This window comes from Protomyctophum parallelum, assembly GCF_964188405.1.
Source record: "Protomyctophum parallelum genome assembly, chromosome: 13".
Lineage (NCBI taxonomy): Eukaryota > Metazoa > Chordata > Actinopteri > Myctophiformes > Myctophidae > Protomyctophum > Protomyctophum parallelum.
Window position 1 is genome coordinate 12,515,106 of NC_139708.1, and position 27,792 is coordinate 12,542,897.

The following is a 27,792-nucleotide window of genomic DNA, read 5'->3' on the forward strand; positions in this document are numbered from 1 at the left end:
CAACTGACCAGCTGAAGGAGCTGTCATGTTTGATGACTGAGTTTGATGACACATGTACTTCACCTACCTCAAAGCTCTGGCTACAGTACATGGACATGGTGATGATTCTGAAGCGGTTCATCCATGCTGAGCGTGCAGGCCTGTGGGAGGAACACCTGGCTGAAGTAGAGAGGATGTTACCATACCTTGTAGCTGCTGGCCACTACAAGTATGTATCCTACCTGCCCCACTACTTGGAAGCCATGAGAAGCCTACCTACACCGGCTCCGGACATCCATAGAGAATTCAAGGATGGGAAGTTTACTGTGCATCAAACTGAAGGTCGTTTCAATGGTGTCTGGACAGACTATGGCACTTGAGAAAACATACAACCGTGATGCCAAAACAAAACTCTTCACTGGCATCAGTCAGCAGCCAGCAGCCATGGAGAAATACTTGCGCACTCTTCCGTGTCTGACATCGGTTTCAGAGCAGACAAAGGCTATGGTACATCTGGACATCAAACACCATGAAGACTCCAAAAGCCAAGGACAAAAGGACACAGAAACTGTTCTGAAAATAACAGATGTAGTCAAAAACCAAATGATCAATCCCTTCATATGTGAAGAACAGGAGCTGCTTAACATTTCAACTGGCCACAAATCTGCATCTACAGACTTGGTGTACGCCCGTGAAAAAGGATTGGAGGCACTGGCTACAGCAAGAAGAACAGACAGTGAGAAAAAAGCCCCAATGAAACTTGCCACATTTGCAGCAAAGACAAAAAAGTAGGGATGCACCGAAAGGGAAATTCTTGGCCGAAACCGAATACCGAATATAGGAAACAGTTGGCCGAAAACCGAATACCGAATAGCCAAATACATCTTCGTTGTAAAGCTACCTGATTATGGCAAAAGTCATGATTATGGATTTTCATAATCGATTCATTGGGCGATTATTTAAACGATTAATCGATTAATCGGATTATGGCACCTTTTTGCAATTATCTTATTAAAAATGCTTCAAGTTATTGTAGGCATGTTGTAACTAACAATAAAGACAATAAAAATGAATACTCCTTCAAAATTAATATTTTTTATACAATTTTTATACAATTTGATTTCATTGCCATTCCTTGTAGGCCTACTTGTAATGATACTGTAATCTGTAATGTTGACCGTGTATAGCCGACTGTCTTTCTTTCCATTTCTATCTCTGGGAGCCCAATTTTTTTTTTTTCTATTGTAAAATCAATGTCAATTTTGAGAGTCTATTAATTGGTTCCATTTTTGCACTCTGTTACAGACCCTTATGGTCCATTTGGTTTACTTCCTAACTATCTATAATTTAGCTGGAACTCACACACACACACACACACACACACACACACACACAATAGCATGCTAGCTGATAGGGGAAAACGTTCTTATTTAGCAGCCATATTAGCATGTTCTCTAGGCTCTAGTATCACATATTGCCAAAGTTAAACAGCACTGAACAACTGATCATTGTTAAGCAAAACGTTCACGGACATTCTGCTTTTTGCCCTATGCCCACTTCAATGCGCTGCTGAGATTACAGTCACAGGTGGAACAAATTTGAGGAGCTAACAGCAAGCTACTGCTAGTGTTCGTCGTAGCGTAGCCTGCCTGCAAGTTCACAGATTCAGACATTGGGGAGCATTTTTGGTCATACGACAAAAGAATAGACAGTGGCGGTGCTCACAAATACCATGTTTTGGGACCTGTTTTGGGCATTTTGCAACCTGTTGATGAGCTCGCAGTTTTCGCGGAGCGCAGCCACAGAGCAACTTGACACTCTGTGTGTGTGTGTGTGTGTGGGAGAGGAGACTGAAGTTGGGAGACGGAGAGAGAGAGAGGGGTAGATGCGGAGCGCTCTGGTTACGTTCAAGACAATCGCGTGTTGTGTTTATACCGACCCGGTGTTTTGACTATTCGGTGATATTTTTCGGCCTATTTGAGCCGAAACCGAATAGGCCGAAAATACATTTTTAGCCATTTTCGGCCGAATATTTTCGGTGGCCGAATTTTCGGTGCATCCTTACAAAAAAGCCAATGTCCATGGCGCTCAAAGCCAAGAAGGTCTACGAGGAAGAGTGCTGTTGTCCGAAACCTGTACTTTGTGCAGGACTTGGATGAAGACAAGAAGGTAGAAGTCTTCGGTCATGAGTGGACAAAGTTGCCCAGCCTCCCTGTTTGAGCCAGATCCATCCCTTGACCAAGGTTATGCCATGCGAAAAGGGAATAAGGCTGACTACTTGGCTGCAATCAATCATCCCTTGGCAGTTCATGGTGTGAAGTGGACATATTGCCACCATTTGACAAGCCTGTTGTAATGGTGGTTGATGCCATGGCATTCATCCAGCGTCACCAACATCTTGGTTGCAGCACCTTCCATGAACTGCAAGAAAAATACCTGAAGCAGCTCCTTAGTGGTATCCCAGACAACTGTGACTGCATCCACTTTGTTGGTGATCGATATGATGTCTCTCCAGCTGAAAGTCTGAAAGGCGAGGAACGAGAGAAGAGAATGAAGACTTGCCCCAGCAAGATGAAGGAGTACAAGCCACATGATGCTCTTGCCTTACCTGAATGGAAAGGCTTTGTTCAAAATCCACTGAATAAAGCAAACCTGTTGAACTATATGGGAGAAGCATGGGCTGCTCAGCACAAATCACTTCCTGCTGGATGCACACTTATTCTGGGTGGACTTTTCCGTGATCCTAGTCGCACTGTTCTGTTATCAGCAGATTGTCAGGTTGAGCTTCCAGAACTGTCCTGTGAGAAGCATGAGGAGGCAGATACCAGGATGTTTGCCCACATTGCATACTCAGTAGAACATCTGCACCACGAACGGGCTGTAGTTGTGGCTACTGACACAGATGTGATCATGATGTGCATATATTACATCACACACATGGATGGCCTACAGGAGCTATGGGTAAAGAAGATGGATATCTACCTACCTGCTCATGCAATTGTGGATGCCCTGGCAGTGAAGTATGATGTTGAAGCTTCCGATCTTTCATCCATACTCCTCAGCACCTACATACTGACTGGATGTGACACAGTGAGCTATCTTTACAGAAGAGGAAAAAGACGTGCCTACAAAGCTGCCGTTGATCACCTGAAAGACCTTCTGCCTCTGTGCCAATACGGTGACTCTGGGGAAAGTCTGGATGTTACACAAGATGTTGTGACAGCGGCTAGACGATACATGGCTTCACTGTATGAGAGGAGTGACTTCAGTGGTAACTTGGATGGACTGCGAGCCCATCTTTTTGGCAACATCAAAGGAGACATGCGTTGCCTTCCACTTACTGAAAATGCCTTCAAATTACACCTTCTCAGAGCCCTGCATCAGTTGGTTGTATGTAAGAGGGCACACATGTCTCAGCCAACCTACCCTGTGGCAACCAACTTTGGCAGAGAGCTTGTCAATGGTAAGCTGGTGGCAACAATGATGCTGAAGGATGCAAAACCTGCACAATACAAGCGCACCAAATATTGCCACTGCAAGAAAAGCAAGTGTGCCAGAGGATGCTCCTGTGCAAGAGCCGGTGTCAAGTGTGTCAATTCAATTCAAAGGGCTTTATTGGCATGAGAAAACATACGTTTACATTGCCAAAGCAGAACGAACAATACAACAATACAGCAATACAATCAAAACAAAGATTATGTACATTGAAGGTCAGGATCTTCAATAGATTGTCATTGCCTGTCTCTGCACTGGGGACCCCAAAAAATGTTCACGAGTTGAACTCACACTCGAACACAGTGACAGTGAGTGAGTTGATTAGTTAGTTGTTTTCATGTTCCTGTCATGTCATAATCTTTATTTTATTCAGACAATGTTTAATTTCCTTTTTTGAGCTGTGCTCCTGGAAGGAGTATATCTCCAAGCGTCATGGGACGTTTAGCATGTATGTACGGCAATCAAGATCAACAGAGACAATATATATTAGTATTCATAAATAGCACAGCTCACTTCACACTAGGTGTGATATTTAAACTAATATAAAGAATCAGCTGTGCACATCTGTTTATTTTATAATAAAAAATATATACTTGTGTTGTTTTGAATTTGTTGTGTAATGTTACACTTTTATTTTGTGGGGGTACAGGTGTTTTCAAGACAAAAAGGCTCTGGGAATTTTGAGCATAAGGGTAATAAAGTCACCACAGTTCCTTTAATTTAGGGTTGATTTTAATAAAAATAAATTTGTGGAATGACTATAAAGATTGATGAAAAGAATGAGACATTGGCTGATGTCATAACCCATGGCAAAGTTGATTACTATTGAAGTAAAGATGAAAGTATTGGGGAAAATGCAAAAAACGGGTGGATTTTTGGTACCAAAAATGTCTATAAATCATTTGGAAAGGCTTTGTGAGTGTATTTCTGGACTTGGTGATGTTCACATACTGTATGTGTTCTGTGTATCTGGGAATCATTTATTGACAGCCTACACAACCTACTGAGCACAAGATGGCCGTAACTTTTTTTCGCAATTTTTCCGGCAGAGCAGGCCTCTCATTCTGTGGACCTTAATGACCAAATTAATAGAGAAAATACAAAAAAAAGTATAGCATGACATCACAGGTCCTCTAAAATTTTCGGTGACTGGATCCCCGACTACTGAGTCAGTTATTTTTTTCTATTGGACTATTCTATAGGAAACTCCCATTAGGAAAAGCCTAGATCATATGACAACTGTGTTCCAAAAATAAACAAATCAGCCCTGTGAGGTGTGTGAGCCTGTGTCGTTTATGATATTGAGTTACATTTGACTTTTGTGTTTGGAACTTTCTTTATTTTTATTTGTTTTGGGGTGACACCCGTCTTATGTGATTAAGCATTGATGACAGAACAGTTATTTCTGACTTACCAATCCAACGCATCAGCGAGGTGAGGATCTGCAGATACTTGGTCTTCTGGGCGCTGAAGAAGGTGAACGGGCCAAGCAGCAGAGTGAAGATGGTCTGCAGGGCAGATGGACACACAAAGACGTCACGCATTCAGTCATTTATGATAGCCTAACGCATCACAATTCCGTCATGATAAGGTGGTTTTATCTGGGTCACATGAGGGAGCAGGGCCCACAAGGACGACCTTCCCTTTTCTGTCCAACCACAGAAACAAATATTATTTACCGTGGGGTTGAAGAAAATAAAAAAGCATTTCTACACAAGGTATATTAAAGGTGATATAGACAAGTTTCCAGTGTTTGTACACAGAAGTGAGTGAGTGTTTCCAAACAAATGCATATCTAGCTCCACCCCCCTCCCCCCCTCATTCTATTGGCTGAGCCAGGTCACTTCAGGCTATGGGATTGTTGTTGCTGCTGGGACGGACGCTATGGATATTGCGCTCGTATGGCTAAATATGACATTACAAAATTATGAATTTCTATCGATATCTTAGTTACAACAATGACATTGAGTTGACATATTTTTTTTAAGGGTAACTGTAGCATAATCGCAATATCACACCGAGTCCCGCAAATGAGGAAGTAGGAAGTAGAGCAGATTCACTGGCTCTCAATTCAATTCTCTTTTATTTGTAATCGTGCATATGAAACATATTGCCCCTCAAATGCTCCAGCCACTACAGCATCGTTCATTCATGTGAACTACTCTGTCCACGGTTATTCATTGCAATGAAGAAAAATCGCTATGATGATCCGCGACGGCCTGTCACCGTTGGCGAGCACGGGTTGAATGCATGCTTCAAGCCGGCCAGCAGGCAGTCGCCGCGGCGGTGCAGGGTGAAATACTATTACTCACTTCCACTTCCACCATTTCAACAAAAGCACATACAACCCACTCCACATGAACGAGAACGAGAACGATATTGATGTAGGCCTAAACAGGAGATTTTATTGGGGTCTGAGTTGTTCTGTGACTAAGGATCCTGAGTTCTGTGGGGTGCTTATTGCTGCTGGTGTTGTTCAGTTTCACACCACCCAACCATGCACTATACATAGCGATTCTCATCATTTCAATAGGCTTACATATTAAATCATAAACATACTATTTCACATTAGTGAAACTAAGATATGGGGATAATATTATACATTGCAATTGAAATCGCATCGCGTTTTCATTATAATACTGCAGTGCTGGGTTGAACACACCGTCACTGCCTCGCGCTGCAATTGGCTAAAAGTTTAAATCCCCTCCGACGTCCCGAGTAGTAAACTGTAGTGGATATAAACAGTGCATTCAGCCACAGGGGGGAAAAGGGGGAGTGTGCTGTTGCAGGAGAACACCTCAGCATCATAATATAGGGAAAGATACAGGGGGAAAAGGCCAAAAGAATACATTCATATATATTTAAATTTTTGGCTGAAAACTTGTCTATATCACCTTTAATGACAGTTCAATGTTGAAAATGAGTGGTATTCCCCTTGTACTCTGGTTAAGGTTAGAAGAAAATAAACACCATGGCACCTTCTAGATTTTTAACAGTGGGCCTAGTGGAGGGGAGGGTGTCTTTGAAAATGAAAGTTGTCAGAACCACTGCGAGATGTTGCATTTATCGTGAGTTGCAATCAGAGGCACGACACCCCACTTGAATTCCATCAGCTCTGCACCCCCCATTTCTTGTGTGATACTGTCATGCGATGAAGTATGGAGAAAAGATACAGTATGAAGATGCAAGGGCGCGCGGGCGGGCACACACACACACACACACACACACAGACACACAGACACACAGACACACACACACACACACGATAAATAGGTTTATCACGAGCGATAAATAGGTCTAGTTTGCAGCTCTGCAAATACAATCTACAACAAGATGTGGGCTTTTTTTGCAAATAAAACATGTATAGAAACCATTAATCTATGTATTTAAACAATGGCAATCTGTGGGGCTGTAAATCTCGTGACTCGATTCAATTATGATACTTTCGGAAATGATTCAATGCATCACAGAGTCTCTAAATTCAACACACATTGATTAAATTAGATTATTGTGACATGACATGATTCATCAATTTCTATCCATTAATCGACTGCTTGTCCTCAGGGCTCAGTAAAAAAAAGCAATCTCCTGTCTCCAAGTGGTGCACAATTCAGCTGCTAGACTGTTAATCAATTCAAAGAAACGCATCCATATTACACCCCATTCTTGCTTCTCTTCACCGTCGGGCGGCCTGCACGTTTCAGAATTGATTTTAAGATTCTGCTGATGACTTACAAAAGTGTCACAAGGCCAGACTCTTAGTTACATTTTAGATTATGCTGGTCCTCCGTGAGCCAGCCTTAGATCCTCAGATTGGGAGGGGGGGGCTTTTTAGGCTAAAGCTTTTGGAGGAACTTATTTACTAAGAAATGGAAAATACTTATATATTCATGCGTAGGGTTGGGATCCTTAATGATTCACTCTTAACGTTCTGATTCCTATAAGGATTCATATAGGGGGTTCCAAATGGACTCTGTAACTCTGAGAATGTACAAATGGCAGGTCTATTTGGTTCCATTTGTACACTCTCAGAGTTATGACCAGCGGCGCAAATAACTGGTGCGCCAGTGCGCATGCGTCGTCAAAACGTTTGCTGCGCGGCAGATCAAGGGGCATGCGAGGTGCGTTTGCGTACCAACAGCTGAGACAGGAATTTAGAGAATCCTGACAACATTATTGTGCGTAGCCTACAGCCAGGCACTCAAAAGAGACTTAGAAATAAAACTAGTGTTGACTAATCATTACAAGTGGCTCTTATTTTGATGAAGTCAGAGCACAGAAAGTCCGTGTCAGCAAGCTACGATGACAGTTTTTGAAACTGAAAGGGAAAGTTATGCTGAGCTGTCAATGTTTGTAGTGGTTGCGCTAAAAAACGAGCACCTGCTGCTTAATGCTACAAATACACTGCGTAGCTTTACATCTTAGTATTTGTATCTGCCCGTGTGAACGCAGCATAACGTTGTGGCAGAATATAAATCAACGTCCGTAGTTTCACCATACATAGGGCATTCACAGAATAGTTGACTAGTCAAAAGAGAACGGAAATAAACACACATCTGAAACAAAGCCATCATGAATTTAATTGAAACAATTTGTCAGGCTGTGTGCTGCTTTGCTGGCGAGCTGACAGTGACTTGCCATTACCACCTGTCCCCTGGCAAAGTTCAGTGCGAGCTCCAGCCAAAGCATACATTTAGCATTTCCATTACTAAAGTAATGAGTGACAAATTAAGAGAGGATAAGATTTGTAGGGGAAAGACTGCTCAATCATGGGGTTTGCTGGCTGACCCACCAGACAGAATTAATTTCAACCTGTTCGAAGACGCATCTGGAAGTAGAAAGTGCACATAACGTTCATGTCATCATGTTGTCGAGCTTGACCTACTGAGATCATGATAGAATGACTAACGGGATGTGGCTGCAAACCAGGACGTCGATTTGAAAGCTTGTGTAGAGGTTATTTCCAGCTTGTTTGTCTATGTGCCCAATGGTATTCAACAATAACTGGATAACGACCTGCCTGATGAAACTCGGTGGGAATCGATCAGTATAGCCTGTCACAATCATTACATAATTGGCTAATCACAATCATGTGAGAGAAGTTGAACCACACTTATTTTTGCAACATTTTCGCAACATTTTCTTTATATATTTAAGTAGCTGTAAGTAATAATATAAAAATTTGAATGACATTGGTCCAAACCTTTTCTGCCTAACCAATCAGGAACTGGGCAGTCAAATGAATGCATTGTTCCTCATGTTTGAAGGCAGACTGCAGCCCCTAGAGGTGTCGCAGAGACTTTTTGGGGGGAGCGTTTAACCCATTGCTGGCTGTCTCAATACTAAAATAAATTATATTATGCTATTCAAATGTTGATATATTAGTACTTATAGGTACTTTAAGTAGTGGAAATAGCAGATCCAGAAGCTCACAACATTACACTATTTCCACTATCAATGTATAATGTTATTAAATATGTCAGTAATTCTTTATGTCAGTGTCACGGTGGCACAGTCGGTAATGCTGTTTGGTGTGTGAATGATCGGCATGCTGCTCCAGATTTACGTTATACTGTCCTATTCAGACATCGTCAACCTATATGCATTGGTTGCTGTGGTAATGGCATGGGTTGCGAGTAATGCTCATGCTATAGACATTTTGTTGTTGAGGCAAAATAGCACATCACATAACATTGTTACCATAGTCTAAGACTGGCCTAGCCAGCATGCTTTCTGGTCTAGAGGGGCGGGCGCGCTTGGAGCAAGCACTGGAGAATATAATAATACTTATACGTACTAATACTAATAAAAATAATATATAATAATAATAAAAATATAAATAATTATTATATTTTTTAAAGTGTAGTAAAAAGTTAAATTATAAAAAATAATACCTAAAGATTATACTTTAAGAACAGTAATTGCGTAAATGTACTTTAATTTCCACCACTGTCTGATTCCAACACTGCAGCTGCGTATTACATCCTTACAGCGCTTGCATTGCTTTCTTGACTTGCATGCTTGCATCATTTGAATAAAACCTGATCATAAGGCATCTAGTGTACAGTACATCAAAAACATGTAAAATCACACATAATCGCATATTACCATGAGTATTGAATTTAAATTTCCATTTTGAGCCACACTTTGCACACGTAGAAGTGGAAAATGTAAATTTAAACACATGCAAGCTCTGTCATTTTATATACCGGTACATTTCATGTTTTATGAAAGTCTGCCACAAATATTATGTTCTTCCCCGCCCTCCCCCTTTTTCTCCAAGCTTCAGATATGCTGGACATTTTCCCAGTGAGTAGCCTAACATTTTAAATTAATTAGCCAATAAAAACTGATCAAGGCTGTTTAGGCTGGCAGCCTATACTGCATATTATAGGATACCATATTAAACACTCTGCTGCCAGAAGTAGCTAGAATAAATCTGTACCACAAACACATTTGTTGAGATAAAGAAAACAATATACAATATCGTAAAAACACAATATAATATCGTGTGACCTTTTAAATCTTACTGTATGAATGTCACTGACCAGAGTCCCCAGGCCACTGTACGTGTGCCCCTTCCCGCATCAACACCAAATCTTTGTCAAAAGCAAGTGTTGCACAAGCGTTGCAAGCTTGTAAATGCATTTACGGTACTCATGATTATGCAGAATGTTGACTATTGGGGCGGTCCCAGATATAAATGGCATTAAATGGGGGTCAGTAGCCTATGTAAGTCAAACTGGGCATCCTTTTCAAATGGGGTCTTGCCCTGAAAATGAATTTACAGGGCAACTATCCAGTGCTGGCCCTGAGGGCCAAGTCAGTGATCCGTCATAAATGCATGTGGGATGTGACCACGGCTGATGAATGTGTCCTTTTACATGGATTCTGTGTCTCTTGGGCAGAGCACATGAATCAACAGCAGCTCCTCCAACATTGTTACAATCTCACATTAGAAAACACATACCTTACTAGCATACTACAATAGCCTGAGGACAGTGAGCGATGGCCAAACAGCACAACACAGCACAGCACAAAGAAGCCTCCCTTCTTTTGAAATGCATCTTCGGTATCACAGTATATACCAACTAGGGCTGGGCGATATGACAAAATTTCATATCACGATATAGAATTTATTTTATCACGATAACGATATACTCACGATATAGCATATTTTTTACGATACCTATTTTTTTTATCTAAAAGAATTGATTTTTGTTCAGGTCGAGTACTTTACTGTACTTGGGCTGTACTGTACTGTACTGTACTGTACTGTACTGTACTGTACAAGCTCTCCTCCCTGGCCTCTGTCTGTGTTAGGCTGCACAACAGTGACACTTGGTGGTGACAATAGTTATGCTATTTCGTGCTCGGATACAGGGACAGGGACACACATAGCTGTCTATAATGGTTGCACCACTCAAAAAACAATTAAATTCACATCATCCAGTCTACTTATATGAATATAATACTGATGCTCTTCCCATGCACAGACAGGCCCAAAGCAAGTACAAAAATATTACAAAATAAAATGTATATAATAATAATTAGAGGCTGAACTCAATTGTTCAGCCTCTGTAGACATTTTTAAAGCACAGCTCAAGACCCACTTCTACAACATTGCTTTTAATTGATCTTTTATTTTTTGTTATTCATGTCCTCACTGTATTGCATCACTGCTTGTTTTTTAATGTCGTTGCCTTGCTTTTCTTTTTTTCTCCATTGCTCTGTAAAGCACTTTGAGAGCTGCATTTCATGTCATGAAAGGTGCTATACAAATAAAGTTTTATTAGTATTATTAATAATAATAATTATTATGACAATTAAAAAGAAAAAAGAAAGAAATAAGACGTTGCCTTTCAGACACAGAAGTACAGGCCTGTGTCTGCATTAAATTGGCTTAAGGAAAAAATAAATATCTCATGTCACAGTTTGTCATTAGTGTAGTTGCCCTGAGGGCAACTATACTATTGTTCTAGTGCTCTGTTTATTTTGACGCATTATACCTCCCACAGTTTTTGTCGCACGCACTCGAGCCATATGTCAAAACGACGGGCTACATCGGGAATCGTGTGCTTGTATTTTGCTAAGACATTTGTTGGATAATTTAATTGATATGAATTAATTAGTGCATTAGTGCATTTCCCCATAGACATGAATGGGAAAATGCAAAAACTCACTTTCAAGTATTTTTTCCTCTGAGACCGTAAGGGCTATACTTACAAGACTTGGAGGAGAGATTCATCATAATTATTAAAATTAATTACCTTAGAAGTATATCGTTCGGCCTCATGGTGGCGCTATAACAGCCAACTTTACCTTTTGGGCTATAACTCTTGAACCGTAGGTCGTAAAATCAAAAAGTTTTTTTCCCTGGATTCCTTGGGTCATGACGCATCTCCCCATATAGGCCACGCCCATTTGCGTCTAGATAGATTTCCCGCCATTTTGAATTTTTTTCAAAACACACTTTTTGCTCCTCCTCCTACAGATTTTGTCCAAATTTCACACAAATCGGTACACATGATCTCCGGACCTATCCCATTAAAACAGCACAGTCAGAATTTAGATCTTCTGTATCGTTCCGCCGTAATCGTCTTCCGAAGTTAGTGGGAGGGGCCTACTTTACAAAACACGCCACAATTCACGCACGGAATGTCCGATCCATCCCAAATCTGAATCACATGTCGAGGGTGGCTTAATCAACGCAGAGCCAAAAGCCATTCCATTTTCGACGGGTGCGATGTGGGCAACTACACTTTGCAATTTCCCAGAATTGCCTCTTTCTAGTTACAGTTGTTTCAGTTCATTTAAGCTCTGTATAGGGAATCAACATGTTCTGTTGTAGTTATAGTTTAGTTTGTTAAAGACGTTGGGCAGCTTAACGATGTTTAATTGACTACAGGCGATAGTGAGAGAGAGTGAGAGAGAACGCGATCTTGTCGTCAACTCTCCATGCCCACAGCTGTGCGTATGTGGGAGTCTGGGACGAGTGGGGCTTTTTCTTTTCCTTTTTTTTTGATGATCACAACAAAGTCAGCGTCTTGTGTTGTTGTTGTAAGCTGTTGCTGAATTAAGGACTTTTCAAATGGAATAATTTATTTGGAACAATAAAACAAGACAGACGCAGCAGGAGGACTGCACAGGTAAGAGGAACGTCTTCGTCTTGGAAGAAGTTTGCAGTGCACCCGACGACGGACAAGCTTATTGTTCAACTGTGTAAAACATGCGTGGCTCACGCAATTTATCAATTTGACCCAACATGAAACCTGCATTTATAACAGTGAATGACCGGTTACTTTAGGGCGCGTTCGGAAATAGCGCACTAGGCGCACTGTGCAATGCAAACTGATAGATGAGTTCGCTCCCGTGTGGTATTTCCGAACGTGCTCCTTACACCGCTCTGAATCTCGTCAGCCATCATCATCATCTCCCTCTTTTAGGTGCAAGCACCACCTCGGCTTGTGTTGTGGTCGTGTTGGCCTTAGAGTATATAATAGAGAAGACATCCGAAAGGTGTTGGCTCACTGTTTTCAGTGCGCGCGGTGGGCTGCTGGGCATGCCGTATATAAGCGCTGTGACGTAAAATACTGCCGTAAAGCGAAACGGCGATATAAGCGATATAGCTTTTTTTTCGTGATAGACATTTTCTATCGAAAATACGATATATATCGTCATATCGCCCAGCCCTAATACCAACTTAAAGATAAGCATGTGCTGTTGTGTCTCTCCTCTATATGAACGTGATCCACCCTTAAGGAATAATTTACCCAAAAATTAGTTCCCGATTGCAGTATTTTTTTTTTAACTGGAACAATTTTGGGTAATGACTAAATTGCAGAAGAGAATATGTTCCATCCCAGCACGCTGTCAAACTATTTAAAAGGTTTGCTCGTCGACTGGTTCAAATACGACTTGGGCTAAATACTAGTCTGGGAGATGATCTGGCTGGAGGCGGCATAATATATTAACACCGGGCCACAAAGACAAACTAGTTAGTTATGTATAAGCAGCAAGGGTTTTCATAACGGTAGTAATGAGTCATTGAGCTGGATGGCATCACAGTGGCATCACAGGCCAAGCAACTAAGGGATGGCATGGCACAAAGGCCAACAGGGCCTCCCACAGGGACAGAGCAAGGTTTTATGGAGAGAGAAAAACAAAAGGATGGATGCCATGTGCTGGAGGGGTGAGTCAAACCCAGCGAGTTGGCACAGGGAGCACCACCACACATGGGGCCGGAAACAATCCACCATTATAGACCTTTGCTGTGTCCATGTCAAATGAATGGAACTTGATTTGGATCAAGTGTGCCAGTGATTCCGTCAGTGGAGAGATTGCAAAATTGAATATACCGGCAGATAATCGCTTCGTCAACTGCATCAGTGTATTGGCAAATTAAGATGGCATAATTTTGGCATTCCTGTTTCTTATGGCCAACAGTATGTCTATCTATTATTTCATACACATGTATGGATTTGTGCTCATTAAAATGCAGCCAAAATAACGTCAAACTGTTCTTTTTAATCGCATCATAAACATGTATTTGGTTCCCTGTCACAAAAGTGGAATGAAGAACAAAAACAAAATATACATTGGTATCCTTACTTAAAACACCACTTCATCACTGTTCAACCTATCTATGAGGACCAATTATAATGTTCATGATAAAATACCACCATTTTTTCCTTTAATTAATAACAGTGGCGCTCCTTGAAAAACATCTACAAGCTCACAACATTGCTGAGAAACACGTTGTGAGCTTGTATTTTCGGCAAGCAACAAATTCTGTATGTATTCATTATGTCAAGTTAACATAAGTAGAGAAGGCAGAGCCAGTACATGTTTTAATGACTTTCTAGTCCTAGAGCACTCATTACTTGTTTTAACGACTTGCTAATATTTCACTAACAACTGTGCAGCGTGTGCCCATGGAAATGGACCACAATGCACTCCCAAGGCGGCTATAGGCATCACAGACCCATTTCTTTCTTCCTGCAGTAATGCAATGTTTTAATTCATTTTCTAATTGATCTTGTAACGTAGATGTTTGAATAAGACTTGCCCACTTTAATTGGACGCTCCATGTTAATCAGAAATAAAGTCAAGTGCTTTCAGATTTCGATATTTCCGACCTTCGACTGTGATACATTTATATTTTTGGTGGGCTTGTGTCTTTGGGACAGTAAAGCAACCATCAGCTTGTTTATGTGACTGCTAGATAAAAAGTGACGCAGACAATTGCACAATTAGTGTCCGAAGGCAATCCGGTAATCTGCAGTATAAAAGCACCACAATTCGGATTAAAATACTCAAACTTCAGTTCAGACCATAACGTGGACTACTGGAAAGCAAGACATACTATAATGTGACTATGCAAACTCTCTAGCTACATTATCAGCATGAATGTTAAAAACATAAATGCATGAAGTGAAAGTGGTTTAGTCTGGCTCTGGGTTTTATGCTTATTTCAGCAATAGTATTAACAAAGCTAAAAGCTTTTCACAAAATAAGAACTATACTGGAATCATTGGAATGCATTTTCTTTGCATTTCCTGAAAAGCAACATGTTTGGACAAACAAGGCTTCCACCCGACAGCGACGATGTAAAAACGTTGAGCCAATTCCATTGGAATTCCAGGAAGGCATCTCCTTCCTTACAAGCAAACGTGGCCATATTGACTGACACTCGGCTCCAATGAATTTATTCATTTAATACATTGTTCAGCCTGCACCAGCAATTTCATTTCACTCGTGGCCACGAGTGGAATGTTGTCGCGGTCGGGTGGAAATTGTGTATGTCCAAAACCGTTACTTTCCAGGAAACAACGTTTCAATGGATCCAATGTAGTTGTTATTCAGTCACAAGCTTTTGCTAATACGTTTCGTTGGTTCAATATTTATTTACCCCAAACACATTTTCAAAATGAGCAAAAATAGCACATCTACAAGCTCACCACTTGTAGCACAGGTGCTGATCTATTTGCTACTTTCACGTGACACTGTTGTATTAGGAAGCAGGGCATCACTTTATGAAACTTTCAAAGGATATATAGGATAGGATCAGATTTGGAGATACAGGATTCATGCACGACTGTGAAGATACAGTAGGCTGTACATTATTGTCTACCCCCCCTGACACACACACACACACACATCAATGAATGTATTAAATTGTAAAAAATAAGTGAAAAGACACGTGAAAAGAGGCATCAATCACACGCGCATGAGGAGTTAGCTGATTATTTCAGTTTCAAACTCAGCCTCTGTATATCAGCTGCTTTGCACTGCAGTCTGACAACAATAAGTACGTAAGCCTTGCCGAGCCATGAGGCCCATAGGACAGGGGCCTCTCTCATGTTTCTGTAGCGTGAGGCAGCTTGATGTACAAGTACACCCGTCTTTGGTATGACCTGATCGGGGATCGAACCCCAACCCCCAAGTCTCAGGCACTGGTGTATTGTCCATTGGGCCACACAGGCCGTGGCCCAGTCAGTTTAGAGCAGGCCCAGTCTAACTTTGAAGAGAGGGGGTGAAATAAAACAAGAAAAACAACATTGCTTTTAAGTGATCTTTTATTTTTATTTATTATTTTTATTACTGCTTGTTTTTTAATGTCGTTGCCTTATTTTATCTGTTCTTATCTTTGTACCACTGCCTTCTCCTGATTTGACACTGCGTTATTGTCCTATTGTTTTAACTGCTTGCCTGTTTTAATGCTGTTTTGTTTTGCTTTTGTTTTTATTATCTTTTCTGCTCTGTAAAGCACTTTGAGCTACATTTATGTATGAAAGGTGCTATATAAATAAAGTTTATTATTATTATTATTATTATTACAAGGTAGCTCTTGTGCATGCAAATTTCTGTTAGTAGCAAACTACAGCATGCAAGTCGCCTTTGTTTTAACTGTCCCCCCCCCCCCCCCCCCGCAATGCTAATTTTCCCAGTCAATCATTTAATCCACGCTACGCGCCTGGTCTCAGGGCAGACACACTGAGTTGGTCTGACAACAATGGACGTCCTTAAACATCAGCCATTTCCGCACACCAGATCAATTCAGTACGATTATATAGCCAACCTGGCTGCAATCACACGCTTGAGCAAAAGAGGCAATAAACGATAAGTCAGCGATGAGAAACAGTGAAGGTGACCAAGGCACTGATGGACACAAATGCGGGCAGATTTATTCCATTAGCTCCCTGGTACAAAGTACACATTGGGTAATTGTGTATTGTCACATCAGTAAACAGTGAGAGATGTACTCCCATAGGCAGTGGTGGCAAGTAACTAATTACATTTATTAGGATTGTTCAATTATTTATACTACTCCACTCCTCAGGGGAAAATACTGTATTTTTGATTCCACTGCAATTTTTTAAAACCACTTTACTAGTTACTTTGTAGATTATATTTGTATTATCACAAAAAATACATTAACCAGTTAAGCCCCATTTCATACTTCAGCTATTCAAATACAATGTGTGATCTACAAATGCACAACACAGCCATAAAGTCACGTGCAGCTTGCAGATCTGTTATTTCCGAAACAGTTTGACACATGTTGAAACCTTTGAACAACAATATTCTGAATTAGTCATTTTCCTTTTGGTACTTTAAATTATAATTCGATGTCAGTGCTTTTGCACTTTTACATGAGTATAATTTTGAATACAGTAACTTGTAACAGTGTATTTCTACATTGTGGTATTGCTCCTTAAACCTTTTATATAAAGAGAAGTGGTGAAGTGGTCCTTTAATAGAGACAGCACCCGGAGGAAACCCTGAGTTGAAATGGACATAGTGGCCGAATGTGGTATTGCAGCTTGGGGCCAGCGCTGGTCCGTTGACTATCATTGCGCACGTTCATGATGACACGTGAACGCTGTTTCATACGTGAACGCGTGCAATGATAGTCAATGGCCAGAGCGTTCATGATTTGGCCCAATCCATCCCAGAATGCACTCTGTTCCTACCCGGAAGGAGGAGTGAAATTGCCTCATGCGCTTTTGAGCAACTTAATGCAAGTGGATGAAATCCGGTGACGTCTCTATCAATATATACAGCAAAAACACAGCACTCGTCCACTCCCACGTAAGAGAAAACGCCTCTATCTCATTTCCTGCATCGTTCCACTTCCACATCCACCATGCTTTGCATTTTCGACGGACCATAACACAGAAACGCTTGGAGCATTTCTTTCCCCGAACATACAGCAAACAGCTCTTGGATTATCAGTGGTCAGGGGTGTGATCGTAGTGGAGATAAATAGTATGTGACTACTTAAAAGGTAAGGAAAAAAATAAAATAAAAATAAAAAGCTGGCAGTGGGTAGTAAGTTTAGGTATTTAATCGGGCAGTTAAGTGCAGCAAATAAATAGGGTAATTCCTCCACGCCTTCCTCCCTTATACAGAGTGTGTACACATTGTGTAGTCCTATCATCAGTCAACAGTGAGAAATGCACTCCCATCAGCTCCCCAGGGACAGTGTAGAGATCACATTAAACGAGCCATCTTTAATGTTACATCCATAGATATTCAATCACTCCACCTGAAGACGGATGACATTATTGTTTACTCCATTCAGGATAAGTGATCCTAGCGGGTGAAGTTCCACAGCATGCCCATATTATAGGAATGGGGCAGCCGCATAATATGAAATATCTAAATACTGAATCAAGGAACTTAAAAACTGTAACTGTACATTAACTGTATTAACTGTACATTGTTAAAATGACCCCCAGACGAGTTTGAAAGTGAAATAAACCTTACTTTATTGCACGTCAAAAGGAAAATAAATAGCTTTACTACAAGCTCTACACTGTTGTCCTATTAGTAAGGCGTGCACGGAACAGCAGGTTCACACGGTTAAATGTAAACATTGTGCAGTGCACACGCTACCTCCCGCAGATGGTTATGTTCCTAACGAGCTCCCTGGTGGGAGAACCAGCGGTAGGCCATGGAGCCCCACTGAGCACAGCCAGGCTGCATCTTCCCTGGACACAGCCAGAGGCTCATCCCTTCCATGCTGCCACTATGTAAACATTGTTTTTCCAAGGGTGGAAAGTAACAGTACTGTACTTAAGTTGAGAAGTTCATCCGTATTTATATATATATATATATGTGTGTGTGTGTGTGTGTGTGTGTGTGTGTGTGTGTGTGTGTGTGTGTGTGTGTGTGTGTGTGTGTGTGTGTGTGTGCATTCCAACTCAGTGCGACAAGCGAGACTAAACTAATTGATTCACATTATGTCGGGAACAAAAACAATGCGACGCCAACCGGGTTCCATCACCACCGGCACTTTTTTTTTTTTTACCGGATCACACAGCTCAGTTTTAGTGACTAATGAATATCATGCTTTCCTCCTTGGTGGAAAGCCTGGTGACGCAAGGTTAGTTTCCACTGTACAGTAGATATGTAGTATCACAATTCAATGTAAATGGCTGATGAAATCACTGCTTCCATTTGTACACTCTCAGAGTTACAGAACAGTTAGAATCCATTTAGCACCTAACTATCAATCATTGAGCTGGGGACCCCCAGGGGTCTTTGAGAGGGTTCTAAGGGGACCCCACTTTCAGAACTACCATGCTATTTGACCTCTACAGTCAACAGCAACTGTTGAGCGCAGTTGATCAATTTAGATAAATGTCACATTTACAACAGCTGGTTTGTTTCGAGAGTTTCAGTACGGATGAGTCTGTCAGATGCTAGTGCCAATACTCTCTGGCCGTGCAGCATTATGAATGAACCACTTAAGCACTGCCTAATAGTGAAAATAGCCAATCTACTAGCTCAAAATAAATGTATTTTCACTATGTCTATTTCTAAAGTTTTGTTTAGTTTGAAATGTATGGATTTTCTTTTTTTTCCCTGAAATTATTTTGAAAACCCTTTTTTTGTGTACGCAAATATCTTAAAAGATTGGTGTAAACAAGTATGTTTTGAAATAATAAATTATGGGAAAAAATAAATAGAAAAAAGAAAACTACTTGCGACCCATAAAAATGGTAAACGGTGTAGAGCCGAGTTGAGCAGGTTACCATGCATTGGGGGGGGAATTCAAGGCCTCAATAGAGCGTCGCAGTCCCTCCCCCTTTCAGAACAACGAGTGGCCGTTTTTTTCTACTTTCTAATTATTTGTTTGGCGCAAAACATTGTGTTCATTGTCATGATTTGTCACGATCCGAGTTGGCTTTGTCCGCGGCGTAACCGTCTTTAAATAAATAATTTAGGAATCGCCTATGGTGAAAATGAATGGAGAACCATTTCCTGGGCCACTCGTTCTGAAAGGGGGAGGGACTGCGACGCTCTATAGTGGACTCAGAACACTCTGCAGGGGCTCGAGGTGAGGCTTAGCTAACGGCAAAGTCCCGTTGTGTTCTCACTTTTTATTTATAAGCCGTCGTCTAAACGGACTCGTGCAAACGATACTTGTTGCCGTTTTGTATGGAAACCGTTCTCGTTTAAAAGGGGCCTGAGCCTTGGAAGAAAATAGCAGAACATCTCGAATTTGGCACCCAAACAGTTCATTGTTAAAACATCTACAAGCTCACACCATGTCGTGATGGAATGCATTGCCAGCATGCAGATGCGCCATTTTCTAAAGATTTGTAATACATAAAAAGTTAAAAACATGTGATATGGGACATTCTGCATAATGAGTACTTTTGCTTGTGATACTTTAAGTATATTTTGATGCCAATACCTTTGTACTTTTACTCAAGTTCATTTTGAATTCCACCACTCCTGAAACCGTGAGGTTTCCGACAGGAGCGATATACAAGCACAATTATTATGCGTTAACTGGCTTCAGGTGCCGATTGGCCCCCGGTGTTTGCAAAGCATTTGTTTTTTGCTCCTCCCTCCAGAGCCACGTGTTGCGCGGGACGCTCCATCCATCACGTCTGTGCTACATAAGTCAGCGGCGAGCCTCCATTTTCTTGTTAAGTCATTAATCAACTTTCTAGAGAGGGTCGGCCGGGGACAGTCGCAGATCACCTGCACCGACTGACTGCAGCCCTCTTGGATTACGAGACAAAAAGCCATTCGACCTGTCCACTGTGTCCAGGACACGGCATAGGCTTAACCCATTGATCCCGGGAAAGTATCGGTGCCATTTTAGATTTTTTCCAACATAATGGTTTTCAGAAAACCGTATATACCGGGGCTCTGTGTGGTGGTGGTCCGGTATTGGAACAGCCAAAATCCACCATAAAACCCAAACTCCAGCTTCATCACACCTATACTAGTCTCTCTCTCTGTCTCTCTGTTCACTGGTGGCATGTAAAAGGGCGCTGCTGTCGCACACTATGACAAGCTGCAGCAGACTGACATTACGGTGCAGCACGGACACACGCACGATACACCACTGTACTGATCACATGGGGGCACTTATCACCCTGGTGACCAGGCCTGCCGCCCATCGGCTGTCCATGGCAGTGTTGTCACACTCAGTCACACACAGCAAGTAAAGGCTCATACATAGTCTGTATTTTCGGTGGTTAGGTGACCACCGAACTACAACATGACGTCACGAGCCGCGGTGAAGAGCAAACCACCGCCACCGCTCCAGCCCTTCTCTCTGTTTTTACACACCACCGCTCAACGTTATTTCACCTCCGGTGGTCAGCTCACCATCGGAGCGGTGGTCACCTCACCACCGAAAAACCAGACTATGAATATGCCTTAACAAGTGTTGACATTTTCTTTTTCTCATAAAGAGTAATAATACAATGGATGGGCTACATTAAGCATACAAATAATGGACAGCCAGACAACACTGACAAGTCTTCGTCGAGTATTGGACATGACAGTGCCTTAAACAAAGCCCCAAAAATGTCCCAGAGTACAGAAACAAGCAGTGAAAACACAGTGAGAGGGCAATGTGTTTGCGTTTCTCTGCATCACACTCACACCCAGAGGAGCACATCATTGAGGGGCCAATTCTTTGCCTTGCTTATCAGAAGTATCACCAAAGCCCTGCAAATGCGTACAGCGGTGAAAATGTGTTTACAGATGAATTCCCGGGGCTTTGTCCAACATCTGCCCGCTCCCACTGGCTCAGATTAACGAAAACAAGAAAATAGTGTTACTATAATTAAGCAGTTGACACAGTGATTTATACATCAGATCACAGGGGACTATGGTCCAATGCAAGCACTGTGTGGATGCATTGAACAAATCAACGATTGGATGTGATGCCAGAATGTTCTTCAATTAAGCAAAGAACAAAAGTGAAGTAATTATTATTCGAGCCAAGGAAGAACGATTAAAAGTCAAGTGCTCTGCATCATTGGGTAATGCAAAAACCTCAAGGCAGATGTCTCAGTGTATTCGTGGACTCAGACATGAATTTCAATACACTTTAATTAAGACAATTACAAAGTCAGTCCTTGAGTGTGTGTGTGTGTGTAATATATACAGTATGTATATATATATATATATATATATATATATATATATATATATATATATATATATATATATATATATCCCATTAAGACCTGATGCCGATCCTACAAAATAAATTGTTTTGAACTTTTGAGTGCCAAGGATTACCAATTTCATACACTTTCAAGATGTTTAAAAAAAATAGCAGATGGCATCCACGATTCTTTGTAAATACTACTACAAAATACTACTGTTGGTTTATAAAGTACTGATTGGTTTGAGCCTCACGTACATAACCAGTGTCCTTGACTTGAGCATTCAACTGCAGGCAAAAAGAAGTAGAGAATAAGTTGTCTGGACGCATTTCGAACACAATTAGGCTTTAAAAAATATCCATCTAAGAATGACTCTGAAGGATGCAAAGCCAGGATTATATCCATTACTCTCTCTCTCTCTCTCTCTCTCTCTCTCTCTCTCTCCCAGTGTGTGTGAGTGAGTGAGTGAGTGAGTGAGTGAGTGAGTGAGTGAGTGAGTGAGTGAGTGAGTGAGTGAGTGAGTGAGTGAGTGAGTGAGTGAGTGAGTGAGTGAGAGAGAGAGAGAGAGAGAGAGACAGAGAGAGAGAGAGGGAAGGGACTGACATGTGACCGACAGTGACAGAGTAGGAATGAGGGTCTTATCTACTGCTAACAGAAGCCGCTCCATCTCTTATGTGACCAACAGCCTTTCCAATCACCGCCATCAGATCTCCACTCTGTCACATCTGGATGACAACTCCATGGCCGGCCAAGTGCCACGGCTCTGGTCTGCACCGGGAGGGTCTGGTCTGCACCGGGAGGGTCTGGTCTGCACCGGGAGGGTCTGGTGTGCACCGGGAGGGTCTGGTGTGCACCGGGAGGGTCTGGTGTACACCGGGAGGCTCTGGTGTACACCGGGGGAATATCACTGCGTAGACATCAGTCTGGAACTTGGAAGGTTTATTTCCAAGGGGCAGTTACAAACAGATTCCAACGTCACAGCAAACAAGTCTCGCTTTGAATAGTGGGCTCTGATTGGTCACCTACAACTCTGGGGTGAGCAAAATTTAATTCAAACTGACGAGTGCCAGACTGATCCCCCCAGGGATTTTTAGGCTAGGCAGGCAAAGCTTTTCGTAAACACAAACTTCCTCAAAAAAGTAAAAATAAATAATAATAATAATAATAATAATAATCTACGCGCACAGCCGCACATACAGTGAAAAGTAAAAGTATCAAAATGCACCTGACTAAAAGTACAAAAGTATTGGCTTCAAAACGAACAGTTCCATTTCACAAGATTTCAAAATGTATAAAAAGGTGAAGCAGATCTACAAGCTCACATTGTGAGCTTGTAGATCGGCTATGTTCATGTAGCTGATCGCCTATTTTCATGACATTATAGGGATGAAGTGGTGAATGCATGTATTCTAATAACTAATAATAACTAATAACAAATAATAGTAGTGGAGTAAATAGTATACTATTTGCCTCTGAGATGTAGTGGAATAGAAGTAAAAGTATTGAAAATGGGAACTACTCAAGTAAAAATACCTCAAAGTTGTACTACAGTACAGAACTTGAATACATGCACTTAAGTTACTTTAGACCACTGCCTGTGGATCTCTCTCTCTCTCTCCCACACACACACACACACACACACACACACACACACACACACACACACACACACGGATATGAATAAATAATGCCGTCACCTCTCTTTCTCCAAGACCGTGACTCGCATGCAGAACAATAGGCGACAGAGGGGAACGGCTTTTGGGGAAGCCAATGAGGCGGCTCTGAGCTGTGGACAGCTTGGTGTACCCGTGAGCTCGTCCCGCTGCTGACAAGGAGGTCCAACTCACAGCTGTGTGGGTCAACAAAACACCTGACTTTGTCTTTGTTCATCCCAGGGTACTTGACCTATACGCAAACGCTTGGTTTATTATCTTTAGACCTAGAGCCGGGTTCAGGCGTGAGCAGTTTCTCCAGTGCAGCGGTTCCAAGACCGCCGGATCGGGACAACATGTGCAACATTGTTTTGTCACTCAACGGTAAACCAACATGCAGTATGTGTATACAGGGCATCTGCACAAGTGACAATGTAACGACTATTTAATACCAAATTGGCCAAATTGGTCAAAAGATTACACAAGAAAGAGGCAAACATTGTGAAAATAGCCAGTATGCAAGTTCACAATGACACGCAGTGTGAGCTTACAGTACAGCTATTTTCACAATATTTAGCTATGGAACCCTTAATCTAGTGGGGATCTTGAGCCGTAAATATTGTCAAGGGACTGAATGCCATCTGACATGATTTGACCATTTGTAACTGAGCGTGTTTGAATACAACGACATTGACCTTCAAGGGTCAGAAAATGTGTATATTGACATAACACATTAACAGCCATGTATTAATTAATTAATTATTCCGCCACCACCAGTGTTTTATCTCACTTTGAAGACCCACGAGACGTGAACCGGATGTAAACAGATGCTGTCTGGAATGGCGGACGATCATCTTCTTTCACCCAGAAAATAAATGTTGTAACCGCGATCGGTTTTTTAGTTGTGGGCCGTTGTTTGACCAAAACTGCAATCTGGGAATATAATCAGAGATAAATGTATTTTTTTGTAAATCTGTTTACATTGAGGCAGATGGAGACAAAGTTTGCATTTCTGGTTGTATCTGTCGCCTAGCAACCTAGAATCATTCATAATTTATGTTGGTGAATAGCGCCATCCTATCATAAACAACTGAAAAGACCTTTGTGTGTGAAATAATACGTCTCTGGCAGTGAAGCATTGGATTGTAAAATCCATGAATAGACATTATTGGCAGTCAATATGTTCTTAGAGTTTAATTAACACTTTTTACTGTGTGATTTTCGTCTTAAAATGTGGAGGAAGTTGCAAGATGTCAATTTCAAAATGCTGTACTGTGTTTAATGAGGTGAATCCCTACGCAAAGGTCAAATATAAGCCCGGGTCATCACTCATCATGGTTGATACATCACATAATTAGCTGCACTTCCCTCACGGCCTCAACAACAACTCTTATCATCCAATTACACCAGGGATAAAATTAGCATTCCGCTCACAAGCCAATCACAACTTACAAACCAGATACAGACGCCGACAGAGCTCACTGTGTAATTAACCCATTAAAACCCAAAAAGCATCCGTTTGTCATTTTAAACTTTAGCATATATTATACAAGCTCACAGTGTGTCACTTCATGCTTGTACATCTGCTATTTTTGAAAAAGCTTGAAAGTGTGAGAAATGCTGATTTAGAAGGCATGTGTAGAATGGATTTAATGGGTTATGAGTTCAACATATATATATATATATATATATATATATTAAGGCTGTCAAAAATAACGCGTTAATGGCATTAATCAATTTCGTTAATTAATTGCGTTAAAATATTTAACGCAATTAACGCATGTTAGTGTTCCCCCTAACATGCGCCCGTGCGCGCGGCTCAGGAACGTCCAGAGCATAACAAATCTGTCACTGTGTAGCACACAGTCATGATTGAACAACACCAGAGAGATAGCTTGTGTATTGTAGTTTGGTTGCAAAGTGGTTTGATTCTGTAACTCTGTTGCGTTACTTTGTCTGCCTAGCAAAGCCCCATTAGGCTACACTGCACAGTGCACACACACACACACACACACACACACACACACACACACACACTACTAATTGTTAGCTATCAGCGCGCTGCAAGAATCACTCGGGTCCGTCGCAACTTGTGGACATTTTGAAAATGCCATTAATGTTTGTCCGGCTGGTTTCGTTTTGTCCTACGCGATTACGTGAATCAGCGTGGCTGCGCCTGCAGTAGGCTATTACCAAAACAAACACATGGTACTTTTGTGTCGCACATGGAAAGCAACTGAAAACGACCATGGATATATTACAGACAGTTCCCCTGTGCTGCTGTGCACAGCGGAGATAATGCACAACTCCAGGTACGAACCAAAACACTGACTGAAGCTGATTCACGACTAACTATCTCCAGACTAGTCCTGCAGTCCCGCAATGAAGGAGAGACAATCTCGCCTCTCACTACAGTCCACTACAATGCCATTCTAGCCTTAAAACCTACATTTATATGTTATTCAATAATTACTTTAGCGCAAAATATAGGCTTTTCTAAACCAAGCCCTGTTTCCAAAAATGCTTATGTGCCATTATTGTATTTTGTGAATTTCAATTAACTATAGTCTACAGTTTAACCCATTGCTTCTCAGCTATTTTAATTTCAAGGACCCCCAAATTAAATTGATAGAAAGTAGCCTAGGCCATTTTATTATGATTTTCATCTCTGGACTGGGACCCCAGTCTCCATTCATCCATCCATCCATCTTCAACCGCTTATCCCTAGTCGGGTCGTGGGGGCAACAGCTCCACCAGAGTGTTCCAGACTTCCCTCTCCAGAGCAACATTAGTGACTTCCTCCTGGGGGACCGCAGTCTATATGGCCAAAAGCCAGTGTTGATTTAACTCAAAGTGTAGGCTAGGCCTACAAATGCTCACATCACATCATGTCTATACTAAATGCATTAGAAAACAAAAAACATTCAAAAACGAATGTATATCCGCTTTCTGTCATTTATATTTCCATTTCCACAACAATAAACAGGAAAACATGGCATATTTTGGACATAGTTCGAATGGTGATTAATCATGATTAAATTAATTTTGAAGCTGTGATTAATCTGATTACATCTTTTAATCATTTGACAGCCCTAATGTATATATATATATATATATATATATATATATATATATAGATATATATATTAGGGACGAACACAACTCTTAATTTCCCATGGCCGATTGATCCACGTGTGTTAAGAACGAATAATTGATTAGGTGATTCGATAGGTGGCAACATTCAACAATGGCAGCTATAATGGATCGTTGCTAATAAAACAGATGCAACTAGAAAAAGTGCCCTTCTGGGCACAGGTCTCCACCAGGATAGGAATGTAGGACATTGCAGCTTGCCTTCATCTGGTGGTTGGATAAACGGGCAACAAAAGTAAACTAGGGAGTTGGCATACAAAGTTATCCACAGATCCGTGCAGTTAGAGGTAAAAACAGTTTTTGGCCAGTTATAGCGCCACCTTGAGGCTGAGTTGAAATTGTTCATGTGGCATTTCTTCCTCGGCTAGTCTAGTGGGAATGTGCGTGCACAATTTGACGGAAATCACGCGATGTGTTCATGATTTGCAGCATTTTGTTTGAAACTGAGCACTCCTGTGAACTTTGGAAGCCAATCTTAACCAATCAGGATGGAGTCTGAGAAATCTGAAAGACCCGTTTCGTTGAATGGCTCTAGAGAGACTGTGTACCAATTTGCGCGATGTTTGGACAAAATCTGTAGGTGTACTGTGCAAAAACCTGTTTTGCACAAAGCGGCCTCCTGGTGGTGCTATAACAGGCCGTTCTGGAAAGTTTGGGGCAGAGGTTCATCGTTGGCATCCAGGGAGTGTGTGTGCAAAATTTGGCATCGACCGGGTTAACGGTGGCCGAGATTAGCTGCTCACGGACACACGGACGGACGGACGGACACACACACACACACGGACACACGGACGGACTGCAAAACATACTCTCCCCCCATGCCTTCGGCCTGGTGGAGAAAATAAAACAAGCCAATTCATTCCGGTTTTCATTTGTGTGGATTTCGTCTTGTAAATACTTCAATTAGGCAATAATGCAACAATAATGCAGAACAGAAAATAAATACACACATTATATTAGGCGTACTGCAAACATCGACACACATCGGCCAATTAAAATTAAATGGCGTCTCTCAAAAGAAGGCATGCCGCGTGACAAGGTCGTCAACAATTAATGTAAGAAATGCCGTGCTTGTGTTCTATGCA

General features: G+C 41.5%; 1 protein-coding gene across 3 annotated transcripts in view; it reads right to left on the reverse strand.

The window, feature by feature from the left end:
- tmem104 (transmembrane protein 104) overlaps positions 1–27,792 on the reverse strand; it is a 124,261-nt gene that overhangs the window by 46,789 nt on the left and 49,680 nt on the right. For all 3 annotated transcript variants that reach the window (XR_014570162.1, XR_014570163.1, XM_083780237.1), the window contains exon 9: positions 4,889–4,982. Coding sequence is in view for 1 of the 3 variants with exons in the window: in XM_083780237.1 (XP_083636363.1) it covers positions 4,889–4,982 (94 nt within the window). In the remaining 2 variants the exon portion in view is untranslated. The remainder of the gene's footprint in view (positions 1–4,888; positions 4,983–27,792) is intronic.